Source organism: Podarcis raffonei, chromosome 1 (genome assembly GCF_027172205.1).
Source record: "Podarcis raffonei isolate rPodRaf1 chromosome 1, rPodRaf1.pri, whole genome shotgun sequence".
NCBI lineage: Eukaryota > Metazoa > Chordata > Lepidosauria > Squamata > Lacertidae > Podarcis > Podarcis raffonei.
The window spans coordinates 84,336,925-84,355,672 of record NC_070602.1 but is presented as its reverse complement, the minus strand read 5'-3'; the positions used below and the strand labels follow the sequence as shown (position 1 = coordinate 84,355,672).

Genomic DNA, 18,748 nt, shown 5'->3' with positions numbered 1-18,748 from the left:
GGAAGGGTTTTTTATGTTTGGTGTTTTATTATGCTTTTATTTCTTGGAAGCTGCCTAGAGTGGCTGGGGCAACTCAGTCAAGTGGGCAGGATACAAATAATAAAATTATCATCATCACCATCATCATCACATGCAAATCTGTGCCCTCTTTTAGGGGGGCCCTCTGCTAACACTGCTGTTAACTACTCCAGCCTCTATGGTGGCTGATAGCTTTCCTGTGGCTAAGCATTTCCCTGGGTTTCTGCTCAAAACATACAGGATGTCAAAAAAATGTGTTGCAGCTATCCTCAATTCTTCATTTTCCTATGTGGAATTTGCATTCCCCTGCCATCCCCAATACTGTAACTATAAAGCCCAGCTTGGAGAACTGGCTGTGATGAACCAATAATAAGGGAAAGGCACTTTCTTCATGATTGGCAGGAGAGAACAGAGAAACCCTTGTGCCAAAAATGACAACTGTCCCTCTATACTCCTGTGACCAGAAGTACCATGTAATTAGGTACTTCCTGTTGAGCTTCCTATTTGCAAGTTACTGTTGCTTATTGGTGTGATGTGGGGTGGAAAACATTTTTGGCACCAAGAAGCTAGGGGGTTCTATCTGAGGAGAAAATGAGCCCTGAATCCATGCTATTCATTACTGTCTTGCATTAACCCACCTTAATCGTGCCAGATGCACTTATAAAAAGTTTTCATTTTATAAAGCTGGCAACAGCCCTGTTAAGAATACCCTTCTCTAAGCAAAGCAGCAAGGGGATGGGATCCAGTTTTCAATCTCAAGGAGGTGCAGAATGAATACTGTTCATCTCCTTCACATTATGAACCTCTACTTCACTGGTAAATCATAAAGACACCCCCCACCCCCCAAGAACATCATACACTCCTACTAAGCAGCTGCTACCTATCTAATAAAATTTCAAAGTAATCGAGTCTTAGGGGTTGGACAAGATCAAAAGTCTTCTTCAGTTTCTCCTCTGTGGCTGAAATGAATCTACAGCACATAGCAACATCTTCCCCTGCAGTTTTAACCTTTCACATAACTAAGACTAAGAGAGTGCATCACAATCAGAGAACAAGTCTCACACCATAAGATAACTGCATGTAAAGAGTAGCTCAATAAAGCAACCTAGACAGGATTGCTACCTTTGCAATGGCCTTCAACGGCCATAGCATTTCTTATCACTGCAGCTACATAACAAGAAAAACTTCACCTATTGGTTTCAGCCTGCCATTCCACTGCTATAGGCATACAACCTCTGTTGGTAAAATACTGTGGCAATCCTTAAAACCAAACAGTTAAAGCAAAAGAAATGGTCCACTCAGGAACAGCAATAGATCTGAACTGGTATCAGGAAGAAGCAGGGCTTCAAATCCCCTCCCAATCCAACACAGCAGTTCTTTGGACTGGGTAGGAGAAGCCTTGGTACGTGGGCCATATTAGAACCCTCCTATCTACAATGTTCCAGGGAACCAGAGAGCATTTTTATTCAGATCAGCTACATTTTTATGGGTTGTCCATTTTAAAAATTGAGTTCTAGGGCATTTATTTTGGCAAGCAAGCATATCAAGGAAAAATAAGTTTCTTCCATTCATCAAAATGATCTCACCACTGCTCTGCACATGCTTTAAATAAGATGATGGTGATGATGGAGCAAGAGGGGTTCTTGTGTGCATGAGGAAGAGTATTTTCAAATCAATATGTATGAGATGGAACACATTGTTTCTGTGCACAGAACTCCATGAACCTGACATTTGTGGTTTTGGGTCTTCGGCCTTGAGTGTGAAGCCAACTTCAAACCCCAAGTCTCCCAAGCCTAAATCCTCACCTCGCCACACACAACATGCATGTCTCCAGTTGTGGCCATCTCTGGAGCCTCAGAGAAAGAAAAGGGCAGCACAAGTCACTTTTGTGCCAGGTGTAGGAAATGCAAATGGTGCTCCCCATAGTAACGGAAGGGGGGAACCCATACCCATGAAGAAGAGGAACCTTTTTGCTGGTGGTGCTCCAGCTTTGAAACTCCTACATTGTATTTTATATTTTGGCTCCAGGTTAAGATGTACTTCTTATTTGCCCTGGCTTTTTAAATGTACTGTATTATTATTTACTGTATAGCTGGCTGCATGGGTTTTGGTTTGTTCGTTTTGATCTTGCATGTAACAAATAACTGGTGATTAGCAATAACCCAAAATCTGCCACTAATGATAGGGCTGCATTTGTAGTACGTGGAGTGCTTATGAACTCATGCTCAGAACAACATGCACAAGCTCTCTCTGGACAATGAATGATGTGCAAACATACTAGCAGGAACGACGGCATCAAGCAGTACAAGAATGCAGAAAACACAAAGAAAAGCCAGTGCACACTTCTAGGCAAGCCAAGGAACCAGAAATCCAGGGCAGAAGATCACAAAAAGCCAATGTTTAGAGCAAACACTTCCCATGGACTTTAATGGTCAGGGGTGTTTGTTATGAGTCTACTGGCAAAGAATGCTACCAAAGTCATACAAGATGAGATTGCAGGCTCAGTTCTTTAGGAAATAATACTGTTATGCCTCTGCTTTCATTACCAAATTAGAACCTGTCTGGATTTAGGAGATAAAGTCATGCTGATGACCAGAGCACCAGCTCTGGGGAATGTACAGCCAGTCCTCGTTAATAAGCTCTAGGACAACTTTGCTCTGTACAGAAGGCAGTGCAAGGAACGTGGCCCACAATAAGAGTGTCTGGGGTCTGGAATGGATCAGTACATGAAATCCATCCCAGCAACATTGGCTTGGAATTCCAACACCCCCCTGCCCAAACTACCACCCACCCACACTCTTTTCTCAGCTCCCTTCCCTGGTGCTACCAGGGTCCCTGAGCACTGCACTCACCAGACACCTGGACGGCGAAGGCCATGGTATCATCAACAGCGTTGCAGGTGTACTTCCCAGAATGCTCTGGGCCAGCTGCAGGGATGACCAGACACCGCCGGGCACCCTCTTCCTCCAGGATGAGGCCGCTGTTAGCCTCAAGCGTGACACCGTCCTTAACCCAGCGGACTGGCGCATTCCCATGAGAGAGCACACAGGTCAGGGTCACTGTCTCCCCCGTTGAGGCCTTCAGGACAGAGGGAGTCCTGCGGGGCTGCACGATCTTCACAGGGGGTTCTGGAAGGAGAGGGCAGGCGGCCCAGATATGAAGCAGCCACAGGCAACACTGCTGTTGCTGGGCCACACCCAAAAATTTTTCACTGGAGGGGCATGTGGGAGAAACACTGAGGAAACCCTACATGTAACTGAGTATCACATACAGTTTGGCCTGACTTCCCCAAACATAGGTCATTCCAACAGTTCTCCAACTTCCCTCTCCAGGAATTATTTTAAAGCCATACTCTTAAAAGGGCTGCTAGAACTCAAAGCAATGCTGGAGGGTGTCTGTATGGTTAAGAGTAGTTCCCCCAAATACACCTGGGGGTGGTATTAGGCCTTTTTGCTGCAGCGCCATGCTAGCAGCTTATGCCCAAACATTTGTAGCTGGAGTCCTCTGTGCAGAATTCAACTCCTTCTACAGGTTTTGCCAAATTTATATACTGGTCAGAATAAATGTTTGAGAGCTGTTTGAAGTGCAGCCATAGAAGGATGCACTCATGCAAATAGCATTGTTGGATCCCCAAACGACAAGGGAGACTCCCTATTTAGGTAGATGGCCTATTTATTTACTGCTTCCTTAGAAACACATTTAGCAAAGCTCTGGCATTTCCACAGTACGCAAAGCCAAAGCTTTGGCCAGCAAAAGCTCATACAATGCATTGTGAACAAATGTTGGTCTAAATAAGAGTTATTATTTTACTGACCCTGTGAATTTTGGACAGTGGGGATTCCCAAACCACCACTAGCACTATGGAGGCCAATCCCTAAGAGATGGGATCTCACAGCGAACACATAACATGCATGCACAGAATGACAATCCCTCCTTTGTATTGATTATTTGAGCTCTCTCAGGGTTTGTCTGCAAGAGCACAATAAGTTTATCTATAAAGTAAAAGGTGCAGTGTCTAGGGCTTTGCAGTTCGGAAAAAAGGTGAGAAAGGGGGACATGACAGAAGTACATACAATTATGCATGGTGTGGAAAAAGCAGACAGAGAGAAATTTTTCTCCTTCTCATACTAGAACCTAGGGTGATCCAGGGAAGCTGAACATTGGAAGATTCAGGAGGACAGTCAAAACTAAATACTTCTTCATGTAATTAAACTATACAATTCGCTACCAGAAAATGTAGTACTGTAATGGCCACCAACTTGGGCAGCTTTAAGAGGGGTTTAGGATAAGGCTATTCGTCACGATGGATGTGTACTACCTCCAGTGCCAGAGGCAGGATGTCTCTGAATCCCAGTCTCTGGGAATCCCAAGCAGGGAGAGTTCTGTTGCACACATGCCTGACTTGTGGGGCTCCCCACAGGCATCTGGTTGGCCACTGCGAGGACAGGATGCCAGACTAAAAGGGCCTTTGGTCTAATCCAGCAGGCCTCTTATGTTTTCATTAGAGAATACTGTAATAATCTGCTGATGTAGATTTAGTCGGCATCACACTTGCAGCATCTATACTGAACATTTCTGGGCATCAATGTAAAGGTAAAAGTAAAGGGACCCCTGACCATTAGGTCCAGTCGTGGATGACTCTGGGGTTGCGGCGCTTATCTCACTTTATTGGCTGAGGAAGCCAGCATACAGCTTCCGGGTCATGTGGCCAGCATGACTAAGCTGCTTCTGGCAAACCGGAGCAGCACACAGAAACGCCGTTTACCTTCCCGCCGGAGTGGTACCTATTTATCTACTTGCACTTTGACGTGCTTTTGAACTGCTAGGTTGGCAGGAGCAGGGACCGAGCAACAGAAGCTCACTCCGTGGCGGGGATTCAAACCGCCAACTTTCTGATCGGCAAGCCCTAGGCTCTGTGGTTTAACCCACAGCGCCATCTGCGTCAGTGTAGGTACTTCCAATAATATGTTCCAATTGCACTCTACTGAAGAGGGACAAGCCCCTGCTAAAATTTAAAAGGGCATATGTGTTTGTGAAGGCCAGACATCGTCTGATGGGGGTGGAAGACCCACCGCACAATGAAACTTTCTTTGGACCACCTTACAAGAAAAGGGTATAAAGAGAGACAGCGTAATGGCACCTCTGTGTCTCTTGTACTATTCCATTTGTCCCTGGCATTAATTCCATTTCTAGAGATTTTATGGGTATAAGATACATTGTGAGTGCTTTAATAATAATTCTGTGCCCAAATCTATACATTAATATATAAATCCAGATTTATGGCTGGGACTAGACCAGGGCAAATAATAAGTGACCCTTCACCTGCTGTTGGGACTCCACTAGCATGGGTAATGTCAGAGGCCACAGGTTCCCCATCCCTGGACTAGAACAGGAAAGGCTTCATTTACAGATTAGCCAGTTTAGTCAGTCTGGGCTGTGTTGGGAATGGGGTGCTTAGAATTTAAGTTTCTGCGCTGGTTTAAAGTTGGAACTGGGTTAGGGCTTTGGGTGCTTTTTCTCCTTCTTCTTCTCAGAACTGCAGATTCAAGATCAGAGTGCTCACCTGAAACTCTGACATCAAAGGAGACAGACTCATCCTTGGTCTCGCAGATGTATTCACCAGCATCTTCTGCACTTGCCTGCAGGACAACTAGGCGACGCTCAGCACCTTCCATTTGAAGCAACAAGTTGTTTGTCTCATCCACTTCCAGGCCGTCCTTGAACCAGCGCACAGGGGCATTGGGAATGGACACCTCGCAGCTCAGCTCCAAGCACTCAAATGCCTGTATATGCTTCTCTAGGGTACGCTCCACTGGGTGCAAAATCTGCACAGGTGGCTCTACAAGACAAATGTAGGAATATATGAGGCTTCATCCCCTGTGTGAGATGACTTAGAGCCACTTAATTCTAGGAAGCTCAGAGATAGAACAGAAAGGATAGGAACCAGAAATCTCAAATATGGCTTCCTCTAATTAGCGAAGAACTAGTAGCAAGAGACAGAAATCCATACCCAAGTCAAAAAGGAAGGGTGAATTTGGGCACAAGATCACTGGGACTGAACCCTGGAGACTTGCTTACCTGTGACACTGACATTGAAGAAGACAGTGTCGCCCCCAGTGCCACATGCAAACTCCCCTGTGTCCTGAACCTGGGCTGCAATAATAACCAGACGGCGATGAGGCCCTTCGCTCTCCAACAGGAGGCCATCCTTTTCCTCCACCTCCTCTCCATCCTTGTACCAGCATACAACAGCATCAGAGCAGGACAACTCACAATCCAGCACTACACGCTCTGAGACCCGATAGGCATGGGCTGCATCTGCATTGGAGTGCAGAACTCGGACAGGGAGCTCTGCAGGGGAGAAATTTATGTATTTATTATTGCATTCATATCCCATCTTTTCTCCAAGGTGGTCCCTCCCCTCCATCCTATCCTCATATCAACCTTGTGAGGTTGGTTAGGCTGAGAGATGGTGATTGGCCCAAGATCACCCAGGGAGAAACATGGTTGATTGGAAATTTGAACCTTGTTGTACCAGGTCTTAGCCACTACACCACACTGGATCTCCATCATAATACCACCATAGCATAGAAATGTCATAAAAGCATAGACTAGAGAGGGCATCATTTCTTATGTGAGTTGTTGGGGGAGCAATGGAACAGGAGGCTCAGTGCTGTGCATTTCAATGGAGCAGGAGATAGTGAAAGGGACCTCTTGGATGAGGTACAGGTGGGAAGCAGGGATCTTGGTGCTTGCAGCATGCCTGCTGTTTTAGAGGAGACTGGTGCTGCTGAGGTTATTAACAATCAGTTAGGTATGGCACCTATAAATTACACAAAAACGACAATGAAATAACAAGAGCGTGAAGATATGGGTGGCCTCAAGTAGATAAACTTGGTTCAGGTCCTAAAAGGGCAATGAAGAGAGAGACTGGGCAGCTGTTCTGAGAAGTTGTCACCAGCTCCTGAGTTTTTTCAGCCAGGAACAGCACTTTAGGTCTAATAGCATTTTTGATCTTCAACTGGTGGTTTGGGACCCTAAAAGAGGTCATGACCTAACATAAGGTATGTTGCACCACCATACAACTAGATGGTAAAATGGGGAGGGGGGAGGGATAAATGGGTCCATATGAGTTAAAAGTGCACCTCAGGTTTGGAAAAGCTGAAGACTACTGGTTTAGGGCTTGCCTCATGCACTCCTTTGACATTTTTTTGACTCAACTCACCATCCACCATCACAGTGAAGTCCACTGTGTCATCAGCTGTGTCACATGTATACGTCCCAGAATCCAGGGGGCAGGCTGAATGAACCAACAGCCTCCGAATGCAGCCCTCTGATTGCACCGTGAAGATGTCATGGTCCACAGGATTTCCATCCTTGAACCACTGGACAGTAGCATCAGAGGCAGAGACTTCACACTCCAGGAGGAGAGGCATCCCAGTCAGGATTGTCTGGAGACACTGGGCCTCTGGCACTGGAGCGATGTGCACCTTGGGAGCTGAAGAGAGACATTGTGAATGGGTGGAGCACCTTTGTGCTCCTGTGGCCATAGGAAGGAGGACACATGATCTCAAATTGACCTACAGGGAATCTGTGCTATGGAACAAAATATCCTATCTCAGTTGCCCCTTTAATTTATAGAAAGGGCTCAGTTTCTGAAAGGAGAGGTGGGCTCAAGAATAACTAAATGTCATATCCTCTGACCTGCAATGCCAAATGAAAGGGCCTGGTAATTGCTCAGAGATGTGGGTGCAGGGAGACACTTTGCACATGCTCAGAGGCACGTTGTTTTCCTGCTTCCTAGAGTTCAAAACAGAGCCCTGGTTATGAGCACAGGTGAAACAGAAAGCCTTCCAAGGGGTCCCAGCCCCCTGGCACTTTAATTAGCACTTCCCATTTTCAACTGAGTATAACCATTTGTATGGCAACCAATGGCAGACAAACAAGATATTACTCTGGACTCATGTGTGGGCAAGCAACTTCCTCCATCATAGTTCTGCTTCTCAAATAGTGGCTTTCAAACAGGGAGCAGGAAGTGAACTCTGTATGTTACTCTTGTCTTTTTCTCTTCCCCTGTTTCAACAGGCTCAACTTATACCAGAGGTGCAGTTGAGTGGGATGTGTCTCAAGTTACAGCAATTTGTAATGTTGAACCAAGACTTTTCTCTGAATTGTGTCTTGGAAAAGATCCAGAGCTGAACTCCAGTTCCCTGATGAGGAGCTTATTGGAGTGCCCGTGAATCTGACAGACAACCGAAGAAGTTTAAATTAACTTTACTGAGAAGTTAAAATGAAAGCACAATATGTAATTGAATCGGTATTGAATGAAGAATTGATATTCAGAGGGGTATGCAGAAGGTAATTCAATTTACAACCAGCGATAGTAACTTTTAGGTGAGCCGTAATTCTCTTCTCTGACTTGATCGCCCATTGGGAAAGAATTTGCTTTGATCATTATTTTAGATTTTGCTTTTATTGTTTATTATAGCTATTGGTTGTTTACTGCATATATTCATTATATAAAATATATGTGGGTGTAAGTGCGTATATAATAATGTTGGAAACTGTGAAAAATTGCAGAGAGCATTAGGTGGGCGGGAGAGAGAAGGACATCATCAATCAGTGGGCCACTGTAGCCCTGTTAATGTTTCCAGTGCATGGCTAGCCTCATCCAACAGATTTGGAGGAGGATGGATTCCCACAGGGGTCCATAAAGTTGCTGGGTAAACACTACTGTCAGTGGAAGCATTTCCGCCTGCCGGGCAGAACTATCTCCCCTCTCTTCCCCTCTCATGCTGTGCTGTTCTAGGGGATCTCCTGACCCTGCTGAGTGGATGTGGGGAGGGAGGGAACACATGAGGAAGGAGTGGGGGAGCACGGGGGGGGCACTGATGGAGGAAAATCCTACTGCACTAATAGGAGCTCTTCCATTGACTTCTGCTAACACAACAATTTAGTTGAATCTGGCCCAGACGAGCAAAATTTTCAAGTGTGAAAACCACTGCTCTAGTAGGCAGCTAGTGGGCAGGTTTGCTGGGCAGCAAAACCAGCAGAGGAAGAGGACAGGAGTGTGAGGGTCTGTGATGAGTCAGGAGGGATGGAGCAAAATCTTGGTTTGTTGGGTGGGGATGGGGGGAAACCCTGCCTCTACCCAAACCTGCAGAAATCACAAGGGGGTGAAGGCCATGTTGCTTTCATGATGCCAGCAAACGCTGATAAGGGAGAGAAGTGTAGAGCTATAAGCCCTCAGCCTCTGGAGCCAGGATTTAGGGTGAAAATGGAAGATAAAGGCTGGCCTGCCATATGCTCCCTTCCCACCTCACCTCCCACATTGTGCCAGACAACAGCACTTTTAGTTGCATGGATCCCCACTGGATCCCCAAAGCTGCAATGAGTACTCCACCCATTGGGTCATGATGCAGTCAAAGCTGGAGACTGGCTTGCTGCAGCCATCCTCTAAGCCAGGGGTGAGGTTCCCCACCTCAAGCCCAAGAGCCAAATGTTGCTCTCTGGTCTCTCCACCTGCCTCTCAGGGTTCTCCCCAGCTACACAGCCTCTTCCCAGGCTACCACACCCTTCACTGGTGCTGCTCTGCATCCTTCTCAAATGTTTTTGCCTGGCTGGGACTGCAACCTTGAGAATTCAGATAATGCCTCTTGCTTCTCTGGATGGAGGACAAAGAGAGTCCTGTGAATGTGTGCAGAAACCAGCTTACTGAACAAAGGTGAATTTTGTATTCGCTGTTCTGCCCACTTTTCCTTCTGCCCACCACTGGCATGTGGCCCCCTGTATGTTGCTTACAAAGGAGTGTGGCCCTTAGGCTGGAAAAAGCTTGCCCTTCCCTTCCCTATGGCCAAGACACACCTCCACAAAGATCAGGGGCTTAGGCATAAGAAGCAAGCCCACAGACACATACCTTTGGCCCACAAAGTCATGACAGGAACTCCACAGCTACTGCAGCCCCTGGCTCTAGAGCTGGGAAGGGCTTAGCTTGAGCACAGAAGCTGCAGTAGGGCTCATAGGGCTCAGCACCATGGTTTGGCTTTGGGAAAAGCAAGGGCTGTGCCCTCCTAACTAAAGCCAGACACTCACATATGATGCAAATGTGCAGCATGGCACAGGATCCATGGTGTGCAGCAAAACCAAGTGTTGGATTGGAATCTAGGAGAGACATTTCTGTTCATTTCTCTGGGTATCTTGTAACCCTCTCTGAGCCCACTCAGATATGGTAGGAAAGACAATATATACAAACTGTATTGCTTTTCGTTATTTTCAGCAGTTCTTAATTTCATTTTCTCATGAACATCTATTTCTCTTTCAATATATATTCAATTACATATTGTACTTTCATTTAAACTTCTTAGTAAATATCATTTAAATATCTCTGCTTGCCTCTAAGGCTCAGGGGTGGCCCATGGGGGGACAAGAGTTGACTTCTGTCTCCTCCCCACCCTTTCCAATACATAAATCAATTAACAGAAATCTGAATCCAGGCCTGTCAACTTCCACTTTCAAAAGCACCCACTGGGTGCAGCTCTAGCTGGCTTCATTCACCAGCTTCTGCTCTAACCACTGAACCCATATAGCTCTGTTGTGGAGCATACGTTTCACATCCTAGGTTCAATCGCCAGTGTGTCCAGGTAGGGCTTGAGAAAAAAACGTGTCAAACCCTGGACAGCTGCTGCCAGTCAGTGTAGGCAACACTGAGCTAGATGGACAGGTTGTCTGGCTCAATATAAGGCAACTTCCTTAGAGTTTTTTTCAGGATGTAGCACAGGAAAAGCTCAAACTGGCATTATCTCTGTCATATGGCTCCACAGTGAAGTGCAATACAGATTATAGAAGCTAAATGCAAATGTGATCCCTGGAATTTGAGCTCAGGTGCCCATGCCCTTGGAACATAGGAAGCTATCTTATACCAGGTCACGCAACTTGTAGGTCTAGCTCAGCTTGGGGAACCTTCAGCCTGCCAGCCAAAGTAGGCCTGGCAGGAGTCCTTATTTTCCCCCAGCCACACCCTCCCTCTTACAGCTGACATCCGTGGGTAAAACTGAGGCTACTAAGGAACAATTGGGAGCCTTAAAGCCAGCTCCCAGTTGTTCCACTGCAAGTGGGGCTTCCCTTCAGTGCCTTCTAAATTCTCAAGCAGAGTCAGTCCCTGCTGCAACTGGAGCTTACATTTACTGGTGATGAATTTAAATTCAGTGCCAAATGCCAGTCTGCAGGGATTAGCTCCAACAGTGAATTTAAGCTGGTGTGCAAAGTGAAATATTTCACCTGATGGCATGCTGACATCAGGTGATTGGCAGGCGGGTGGGGCTGACCACCTGCCAAAGTGGCCCATGGAGAGTGTGGGGACATCAGAATCTGGCCTGTTGTCTAAATCCAGTTTCCCACCCCTAATCCAGCTCAGTATTGTCTACTCTGACAGAAGCTTAGCAATGGGCTTCAAAGTGGGACTCTGAGGACATATATGCCATGTATTAGAGTGGTCAGGGGAAGAGTCCCAAGGAAGGCGCCACTGTACATTTACTAACCTGCAACTGTAACCACAAAGAAGGCAGAGTCAGTCCCAGTGTCGCACACAAACTCGCCTGAATCTTGCACCTGGGCTGAGGCAAGGACAAGGCGTCGGAGGGGCCCTTCGTTCTCCAGCAGCAAGCGCTCTCCCTCTTCCACTTCCTCCCCATCCTTGTACCAGCGGACAGGGGCACTGGAGCAGGAAAGCACACAGGACAGCACCACACGTTCGGAGGCCTGGTAAGAATGGGGCGCATCTGCGTTGGAGTGCAGAATCTGCACAGGTGGCTCTACAGGGTGTGTGTGTGTGTGTGTGTGTGTGTGTGAGAGAGAGAGAGAGAGAGAGAGAGAGAGAGAGAGAGAGAGAGAGAAGTTTCAGGAATTAGAAGCAGATTTGGAGACTGTTGGTGGCAGTAGTGTAGTAGCAAAATCAGAAGTGCAAGGTCCCTTCACAGTTATGTGTCCCAGCCACATACCCTCACAGCTATGCCCCTGCTAAGGGTATGCAACTTTCTAAAACTAGACAATAATCTTATAATTATACAATAATAATAATTAAAGATACATTGCAATGATCAATGCAGGTCTTCATTTTAGTTAGATTTACTATTTTCTGCATACATACATGGAAAATGATTTGGAGTGCTTCAGTATCTTCTTTCAGGGTACCAGCACACCATTCTCCTGAAACTGAAGCACCTTGTGTTTTCAGTGTTCTTAAATGCTTCACGTTGGATCACAAAGTGGCTAAAACCCCCACCCCACTCCTTCATGCTGATTGGGTGGCTCTAAGAGACTGGAGACCCTGCAGGAACCCTGCTGCAGAAATAGTAAAGGCAAAGGTAAAGGGATCCCTGACCATTAGGTCCAGTTGTGGACGACTGGGGTTGCGACACTCATCTCGCTTTATTGGCCGAGGGAGCCAGCATACAGCTTCCGGGTCATGTGGCCAGCATGAATAAGACACTTCTGATGAACCAGAGCAGCACAAGGAAACGCCGTTTACCTTCCCACCAGAGCAGTACCTATTTATCTACTTGCACTTTGACATGCTTTCGAACTGCTAGGTTGGCAGGAACAGGGACCAAGCAACGGGAGCTCACACCGTCGTGGGGATTTGAACCGCCGACCTTCCGATCAGCAAGCCCTAGGCTCTGTGGTTTAGACCACAGCACCACACGTGTCCCTTGCAGAAATATAGTGGGGTCAACAACCTGGGAAGGTAGCCCATCTAGGAGAAGGAAAACTCTGATCCTAAACCTCCACTGCCTCACAGCTATACTCATTCAGAAAAGTTTCAGGAGTAAATCCTGAGGAACAATCTGTACCTGCTGCCTTGCAGGACATCTTTGGGAGAAGAAACAGCTAAGGAGTAAACCCTATACAAATCCGGACAGGAGTCCCTAAGGTGGTTGGATGGCGTCTTGTATGGCTCCTTCCGGCAACTCCTGCAGCCAAGCTGGTGCCAAATGTATTGCTTTGCTTTGGATCACACCAGTGAGTCTGAGAGTGGTGGTCTTGTCATCTGGGCAGCCCAGGACCTCCATACAGACTGCGTAGGCTTGCACCCTGAGGAGGTCACTTTGGTGCTGCAAACGCAGCAAAAACAACATGGGAGGCAGCAATTACAAGTTATAAGCTCAACCTGATTGGCATTAGGTATAAACACTATGGGTTGTCTGCACCAATGGGAGAAATCATTGTGTCTCACTGGTCAGCTACTGCCTGCTTCATAGCCGGATAGCCCCTGAACAGTAAAGTGCTGACCTGTGACCCTCTGCCTGCTTCAATGAGTCCTTGGAACTCAAAGTATCACATGACAAGCAGAGTGAACTTCTTCAAATCCATCCACCACCAGCACTCCGCCCCCCCCAACCTCAGACCACTTCATCACTGGTTGGGGGAGGATGCTTGGCAGGTTGTCTTTTTTTCTAACCAAAGTGAAAAGCAGTGGATCAGGAACCAGATAGCAAAGTGAAGGGGGCAGGAGAAACCAATGTGTCATGGGAAGCATAAGTGTGGGGGCAGAGTGCATGCGAAAGAGAGAGGGAAAGCTTATTGAAAATGTCATCTCAGCGTGCTGCCACATTTTTGTTTTTTGGAAGGCAGATGCCGTGCTAGGAATTTTTGAGAAAGTGCCTGAAAATAAAGTAGCAAATAACACAACCTCCTTATATAAACCTGTGATGAACCCACATTTATAACAACAGTTATGCATGCCTGGATTGAGAGGGTTCAGGGGTGCAGTGAATGAGGACTGGCTGAAGCTCTGTTCCTTTCTAAGGAGGTCACTGGAAGCTTACTGGAATGTATAAATATTTGGAAATTTAAAGGTTGAACATAAGTGGCAATTCACAACAGACACTGCTCCTCACTTAGGTTATTGGAAGGCAGCTCCTAGGATCTTCAGAGCTCCGCATAAAGCCTATAGGTCTGACCTTTTTCTCAAATTGACTCAGTCTGAATTCAAAGCTCCAAGCTTAGCTCCATTTGCCCTTGACATTTGGCACTGATCTTAATATTGCCATACTTGAAGGAATGAACTACAAAGAGAGGCTCCAGCCTGAAACTGCTGAATTACAATTCATCAAGGCCATCAATTCTATTCAATTGTTTCCCTTCCCACTTCAGATGTTAATTAACTCAGCCCTGTCAACCTGATTATCACCTATCACTGCTTTGTAAAGGGTCACTGTGCTTATTTTGCATATATTTCAGCTCTAATTGTCATTATCTGTACTTTTTGCATTTCATCTGTCTCTGACCTCACTGCTTATAAATCCCCCTCTTACAATCTCTGTGTGTGCGTCTCTACGTATCTACATACATACATCTGCACCTGAGGATTACACTTCATGAATCTGATGAAGCGGACTGTAGCTCACAAACACTTGTGCCATAACTTTTTAGTTTTTAAGGTGTCACAAGATTCTTTGTTGTTTTTGCTGCAACAGACTAACACAGATACTCCTCTGGAAGTAGCAAAGCAAATGATGGCAGAAAAAGGCAACTAAAAGAATTCAGGAGATCAAGTATCTTTCTTGTAAATGAAGTAGTTTGATTTTATTTATTTTTTTAGCTTAAAAAGAAGAAACACCAATGTCTTCTGAACAGAATTCACTAACGGCATGAAAAAGAGTGAATAGGAAAATATTATTCACTCCCACTCAAGATGTATACTGTAAACTAATCCACTGAAATGGATAAGAAGTGGGAGGTTTCAGACAAACAAAGGAAAGAACCTCTTTGCACAAGGTATAATCAGCTTATGATACTGACTGACACAGGATGTTGTGATGACAACCAACATAAAGTTTTGTCAAAGGATTAGATAACAAATGAGGATAAAGTGGCTTACTACTCAGAACAGTCCAAAGTGCAACTCCTGTGTTTATTCGGAGTCAGTAGACCTCTAACCACCAGTTACTATCAACAGTGAACATTAACTTCCTTCAGGCATCTGTCTGATGACTGTTCATAAACACAGCACAAAACAAGATGGACCAGTACAATCTATGCAGCATGGCAGTTATGCTCCTCTCCCTGTTGGTTCTGACCAAAGTACACCAATGAGGCCTTTGAAGCACCATGGACTGCAGCACAGATAAGAGCAAAGGACATGGGTTTGGGAGGGGACGTCTCTCTATGAAGATAAATTGATTCGTTCTCTTACCAGTAACAGTGATGTTGAAGAAAACAGAATCACTGCCTGCATCACACACAAACTCCCCGGCGTCCTTCATCTGCACTGAAGGAATGACCAGCCGTCGGTGGGGTCCTTCGCTCTCCAGCAGGAGGCAATCACTTTCTTCCACTTCTTCCCCATCCTTGTACCAGCACACGGGAGCATCAGGGCGGGACAGCTCACAGGCCAGCACCACATGCTCTGCAACCTTGTAGGTATGGGCCTCCTCAGCATTGGAGCGAAGAGCCCTCACAGGAGGTTCTGTGGCAAGAAGAGACATTCTATAGATGGGGATCAGTAGAAAGAAACATGCCCTCTCCACCAACACCACACCAAAATCTTGGGAAGTAGAACAGAACCATATAAAATAGGGCTGGGGGACTCTGGACCCCTCAGATATTGTTGGACACCAAGGCTGTGTACACACCATCCATTTAACACACACGGCTTCCTCAAAAGAATAATGGGAACTGTAGTTTACCTCTCAGAGCTACAGTTCCCAGGATTCTTTAGGAGAACTCATGTTCTCATCAAACCCTTTGCCAACTCTGTAATTTATACTGGACATATAATCTAGATTGCCTTTAAAACTGAGAAATTGTCAACAAAGTGTTTTGGAGGAGAAGCCATGTTTGTCTGCTGTATCAAAAGCCACCAAGTTTTTGGGCACTGAAGAGAACTGATAATTAACAAAGTCTCCCTAGATGACAAGATATATTCACTCAAGAGTTCTGAATCTGAAGTGGCTGAATTGCGTGCATTAAAGCTATTCAGCAAAGACCTTCAACAAAATTCAGTACAGGGCAGGAAAGTGTCATGGAACAGCCACAGAGAAGAGAGGTTCAGAAGAAATAACCAATGCTTACAAAGGAGAGAGATAAATAAGAAGTTCTCAACTACATGTTCAGAAACAATCGCTAATGACAAATAAAGGGGGCAGACTGAATCCTCTTTTGGTATCATTTAACTCAAACATGGCTATGAAAAGTTACAAAAAGACTACATTGTCTTGAGTTTTAGAAGTGAAAGACTCTCTAGCCTTAAGATTGAGGACCATTATTGGCCTTAAAATGCATGTCTGGGGAAAAACAACAAATCTCACACTGACCTGTAACAGTAATACTGAAGAAAACAGAGTCGCCACCTGCATCACACACAAACTCTCCTGTGTCCTGTACGCAAGCTGAGGCAATGACCAGCCGGTGATGGGATCCTTCACTCTCTAGCCGAAGTCCCTCACTCTCTTCCACCTCTTCCCCATCTTTGTACCAGAGCACAGGGGCATCAGGACGGGACAACTCACAGGACAATGTCACACATTCCAAGATCTGATAGGTATGATCTTCTTCCGCGTTGGAGCACACAACGTGCACAGGTGGCTCTGTGACAAAAAAGAAGTGTCACCTTCCTTGGAGGTTTATATGCAGTGGCTGGATGCTTTAGTTGAGATTCCAGCATTGCTGGGGGATGGACTAAAACTTCCCAATACAGGGTTTCCTTCAGATGTCTTCTAAAAGTCAGATAATTTTTTATTTCTTTGACATATGATGGGAGGGCGTTCCACAGGGCGGGTACCACTACCGAGAAGGCCCTCTGCCTGGTTCCCTGTAACCTCACTTCTGGCAGTGAGGGAACTGCCAGATCTTCAGAGGTGCAAAGGGGAAGCATGGGGAGGCTTGCAAAGCCCTCTGCAATCCTCCTGCAACCCTCCTTTCCACCCACAATGTCAGAGGTGCAAAGCATGGGGAGGATTGCACAGGATGCTGCAAGTCTTTCTGAGGGGCTCCCTTTGCCCTCCTATGTCAGAGGTGGAAAGGAGCTGCACAGGGCACCTTTAAGGAGCAGTGCTGGGGGAGACAAGTTCTCCCTCAAATGGTAACCACTTCTCCCTCCCTGAGCACCCCTTGGCTGTCAAGAAGGCAAGATATAAATAATGTATATTTATGTAATGTATATATAAAATGTATATATAAAAAGTAATGTATATATAAAAAGTGGGGAAGGACAGGGGACAGCTCTCACCTGTGATGGTGATGTTGAAGAAGGCAGAGTCACCGCCTGCATCACATACAAACTCCCCTGTATCATGGATTTGTGCAGAGGCAATGACAAGGCGGCGGTGTGAGCCCTCACTCTCCAGCAGGAGGCGCTCACTTTCTTCCACCTCTTCCCCATCCTTGTACCAGCGCACGGGAGCATCAGGGCGGGACAGCTGGCAGGCCAGCACCACACGTTCAGAGTTTCGGTAGGCATGGGTCTCTTCAGCGTTGGAGTGCAGGATCCTTACAGGAGGGTCTGGGGGAGGGGAGGGAGAACTGCACCATGAAAAGCCTATTACTGCCCCAGAGCCTGTTGCATCCCCACTCTAGAATTGGAAACGAACTCAAAAAACTGTGAGCTTAATAATAATAATAATAATAATAATAATAATAATAATAATAATTTATTATTTGTACCCCGCCCATCTGGCTGGGTTTCCCCAGCCACTCTGGGCGGCTTCCATAGAAACCAAAAATACACTAAAATATCACACATTAAAAACTTCCCTGAAGATGTCTTCTGAATGTCAGGTAGTTGTTTATTGCTTTGACATCCGATGGGAGGGCGTTCCACAGAGCGGGCGCCACTACCGAGAAGGCCCTCCCGCCTGGTTCCCTGTAGCTTTGCTTCTCGCAATGAGAGAACCGCCAGAAGGCCCTCGGCGCTGGACCTCAGCGTCCGGGCAGAACGATGGGTGTTACACTGGGACATTGGAGAGCCATCACTGCCTCTCCGTCTCACCTGCCTCGCAAGGTTGCTGCGAGGATAAAGTGGGGAGAACTATGGATATCACCTTGGAGGAAAGGAAGGGTGCACAAGGAGGCCTGCTTTCAGTGACAGAACCTCGTGCCATCATATCTCCCATTACTAAGAGGTCAGCTGGTTTAGAAGACAGAAAGATGAATTTGTATTTGGAAGACTTGGATTTCAAATGTCACCTTTGCCACAGACTCTTTGTTTGGCCTTGAGCAAGCCACTGTTTGTCAACTTTAGCTCTCCCATCTACACACAACAGAGATAACAGGGTTGTTATGGAATGGGAATTTGCTCACTTAGCTAACAGTTAAAGTAATTTAGAAATTCTAAATGCCATTAACATGTAGGGCTTGGACACAGAATGGCCCACATACAGATTCTGACTTTGCCATGAAACTCAAACTGCCAAGCCATTGGGCAAGTCTCCCTCTCTCAACGAGGGAGGGTATTTGAAAAGTGTGAGAAGCTGCCAGCTCTGCAGGCAAACAGGGTGACATAACTGGGCTTCTGAGCCCCACAGGGGTGCCGCAGAAAGAATGTAGTTGGTAAAGGGAGTCATGGACTCAAAAAGGTTGAAATCCTGTGCTTTAGGTCATTCACAGCAGCTACCGTATTTTTTGCTCTATAAAACGCACCAGACCATAAGACGCACCTATTTTTTGGAGGAGGAAAACAAGAAAAAAAATATTCTGAATCCCAGAAGCCAGAACAGCAAGAGGGATCGCTACG

General features: G+C 46.2%; 1 protein-coding gene across 8 annotated transcripts in view; it reads right to left on the bottom strand.

Annotated features, from left to right (window-relative positions):
• Positions 1–18,748, bottom strand: part of OBSL1 (obscurin like cytoskeletal adaptor 1) — a 71,841-nt gene that overhangs the window by 35,635 nt on the left and 17,458 nt on the right. For 7 of the 8 annotated variants that reach the window (XM_053400741.1, XM_053400759.1, XM_053400714.1 and 4 more), the window contains 8 exons: positions 17,246–17,518; positions 16,332–16,604; positions 15,212–15,484; positions 11,556–11,828; positions 7,244–7,516; positions 6,097–6,369; positions 5,582–5,857; positions 2,871–3,146 (listed from right to left, as the gene is read on the bottom strand). In XM_053400741.1, coding sequence (XP_053256716.1) covers positions 2,871–3,146; positions 5,582–5,857; positions 6,097–6,369; positions 7,244–7,516; positions 11,556–11,828; positions 15,212–15,484; positions 16,332–16,604; positions 17,246–17,518 — 2,190 coding nt within the window. The remainder of the gene's footprint in view (positions 1–2,870; positions 3,147–5,581; positions 5,858–6,096; positions 6,370–7,243; positions 7,517–11,555; positions 11,829–15,211; positions 15,485–16,331; positions 16,605–17,245; positions 17,519–18,748) is intronic. The other variant, XM_053400750.1, reaches the window with a different exon arrangement.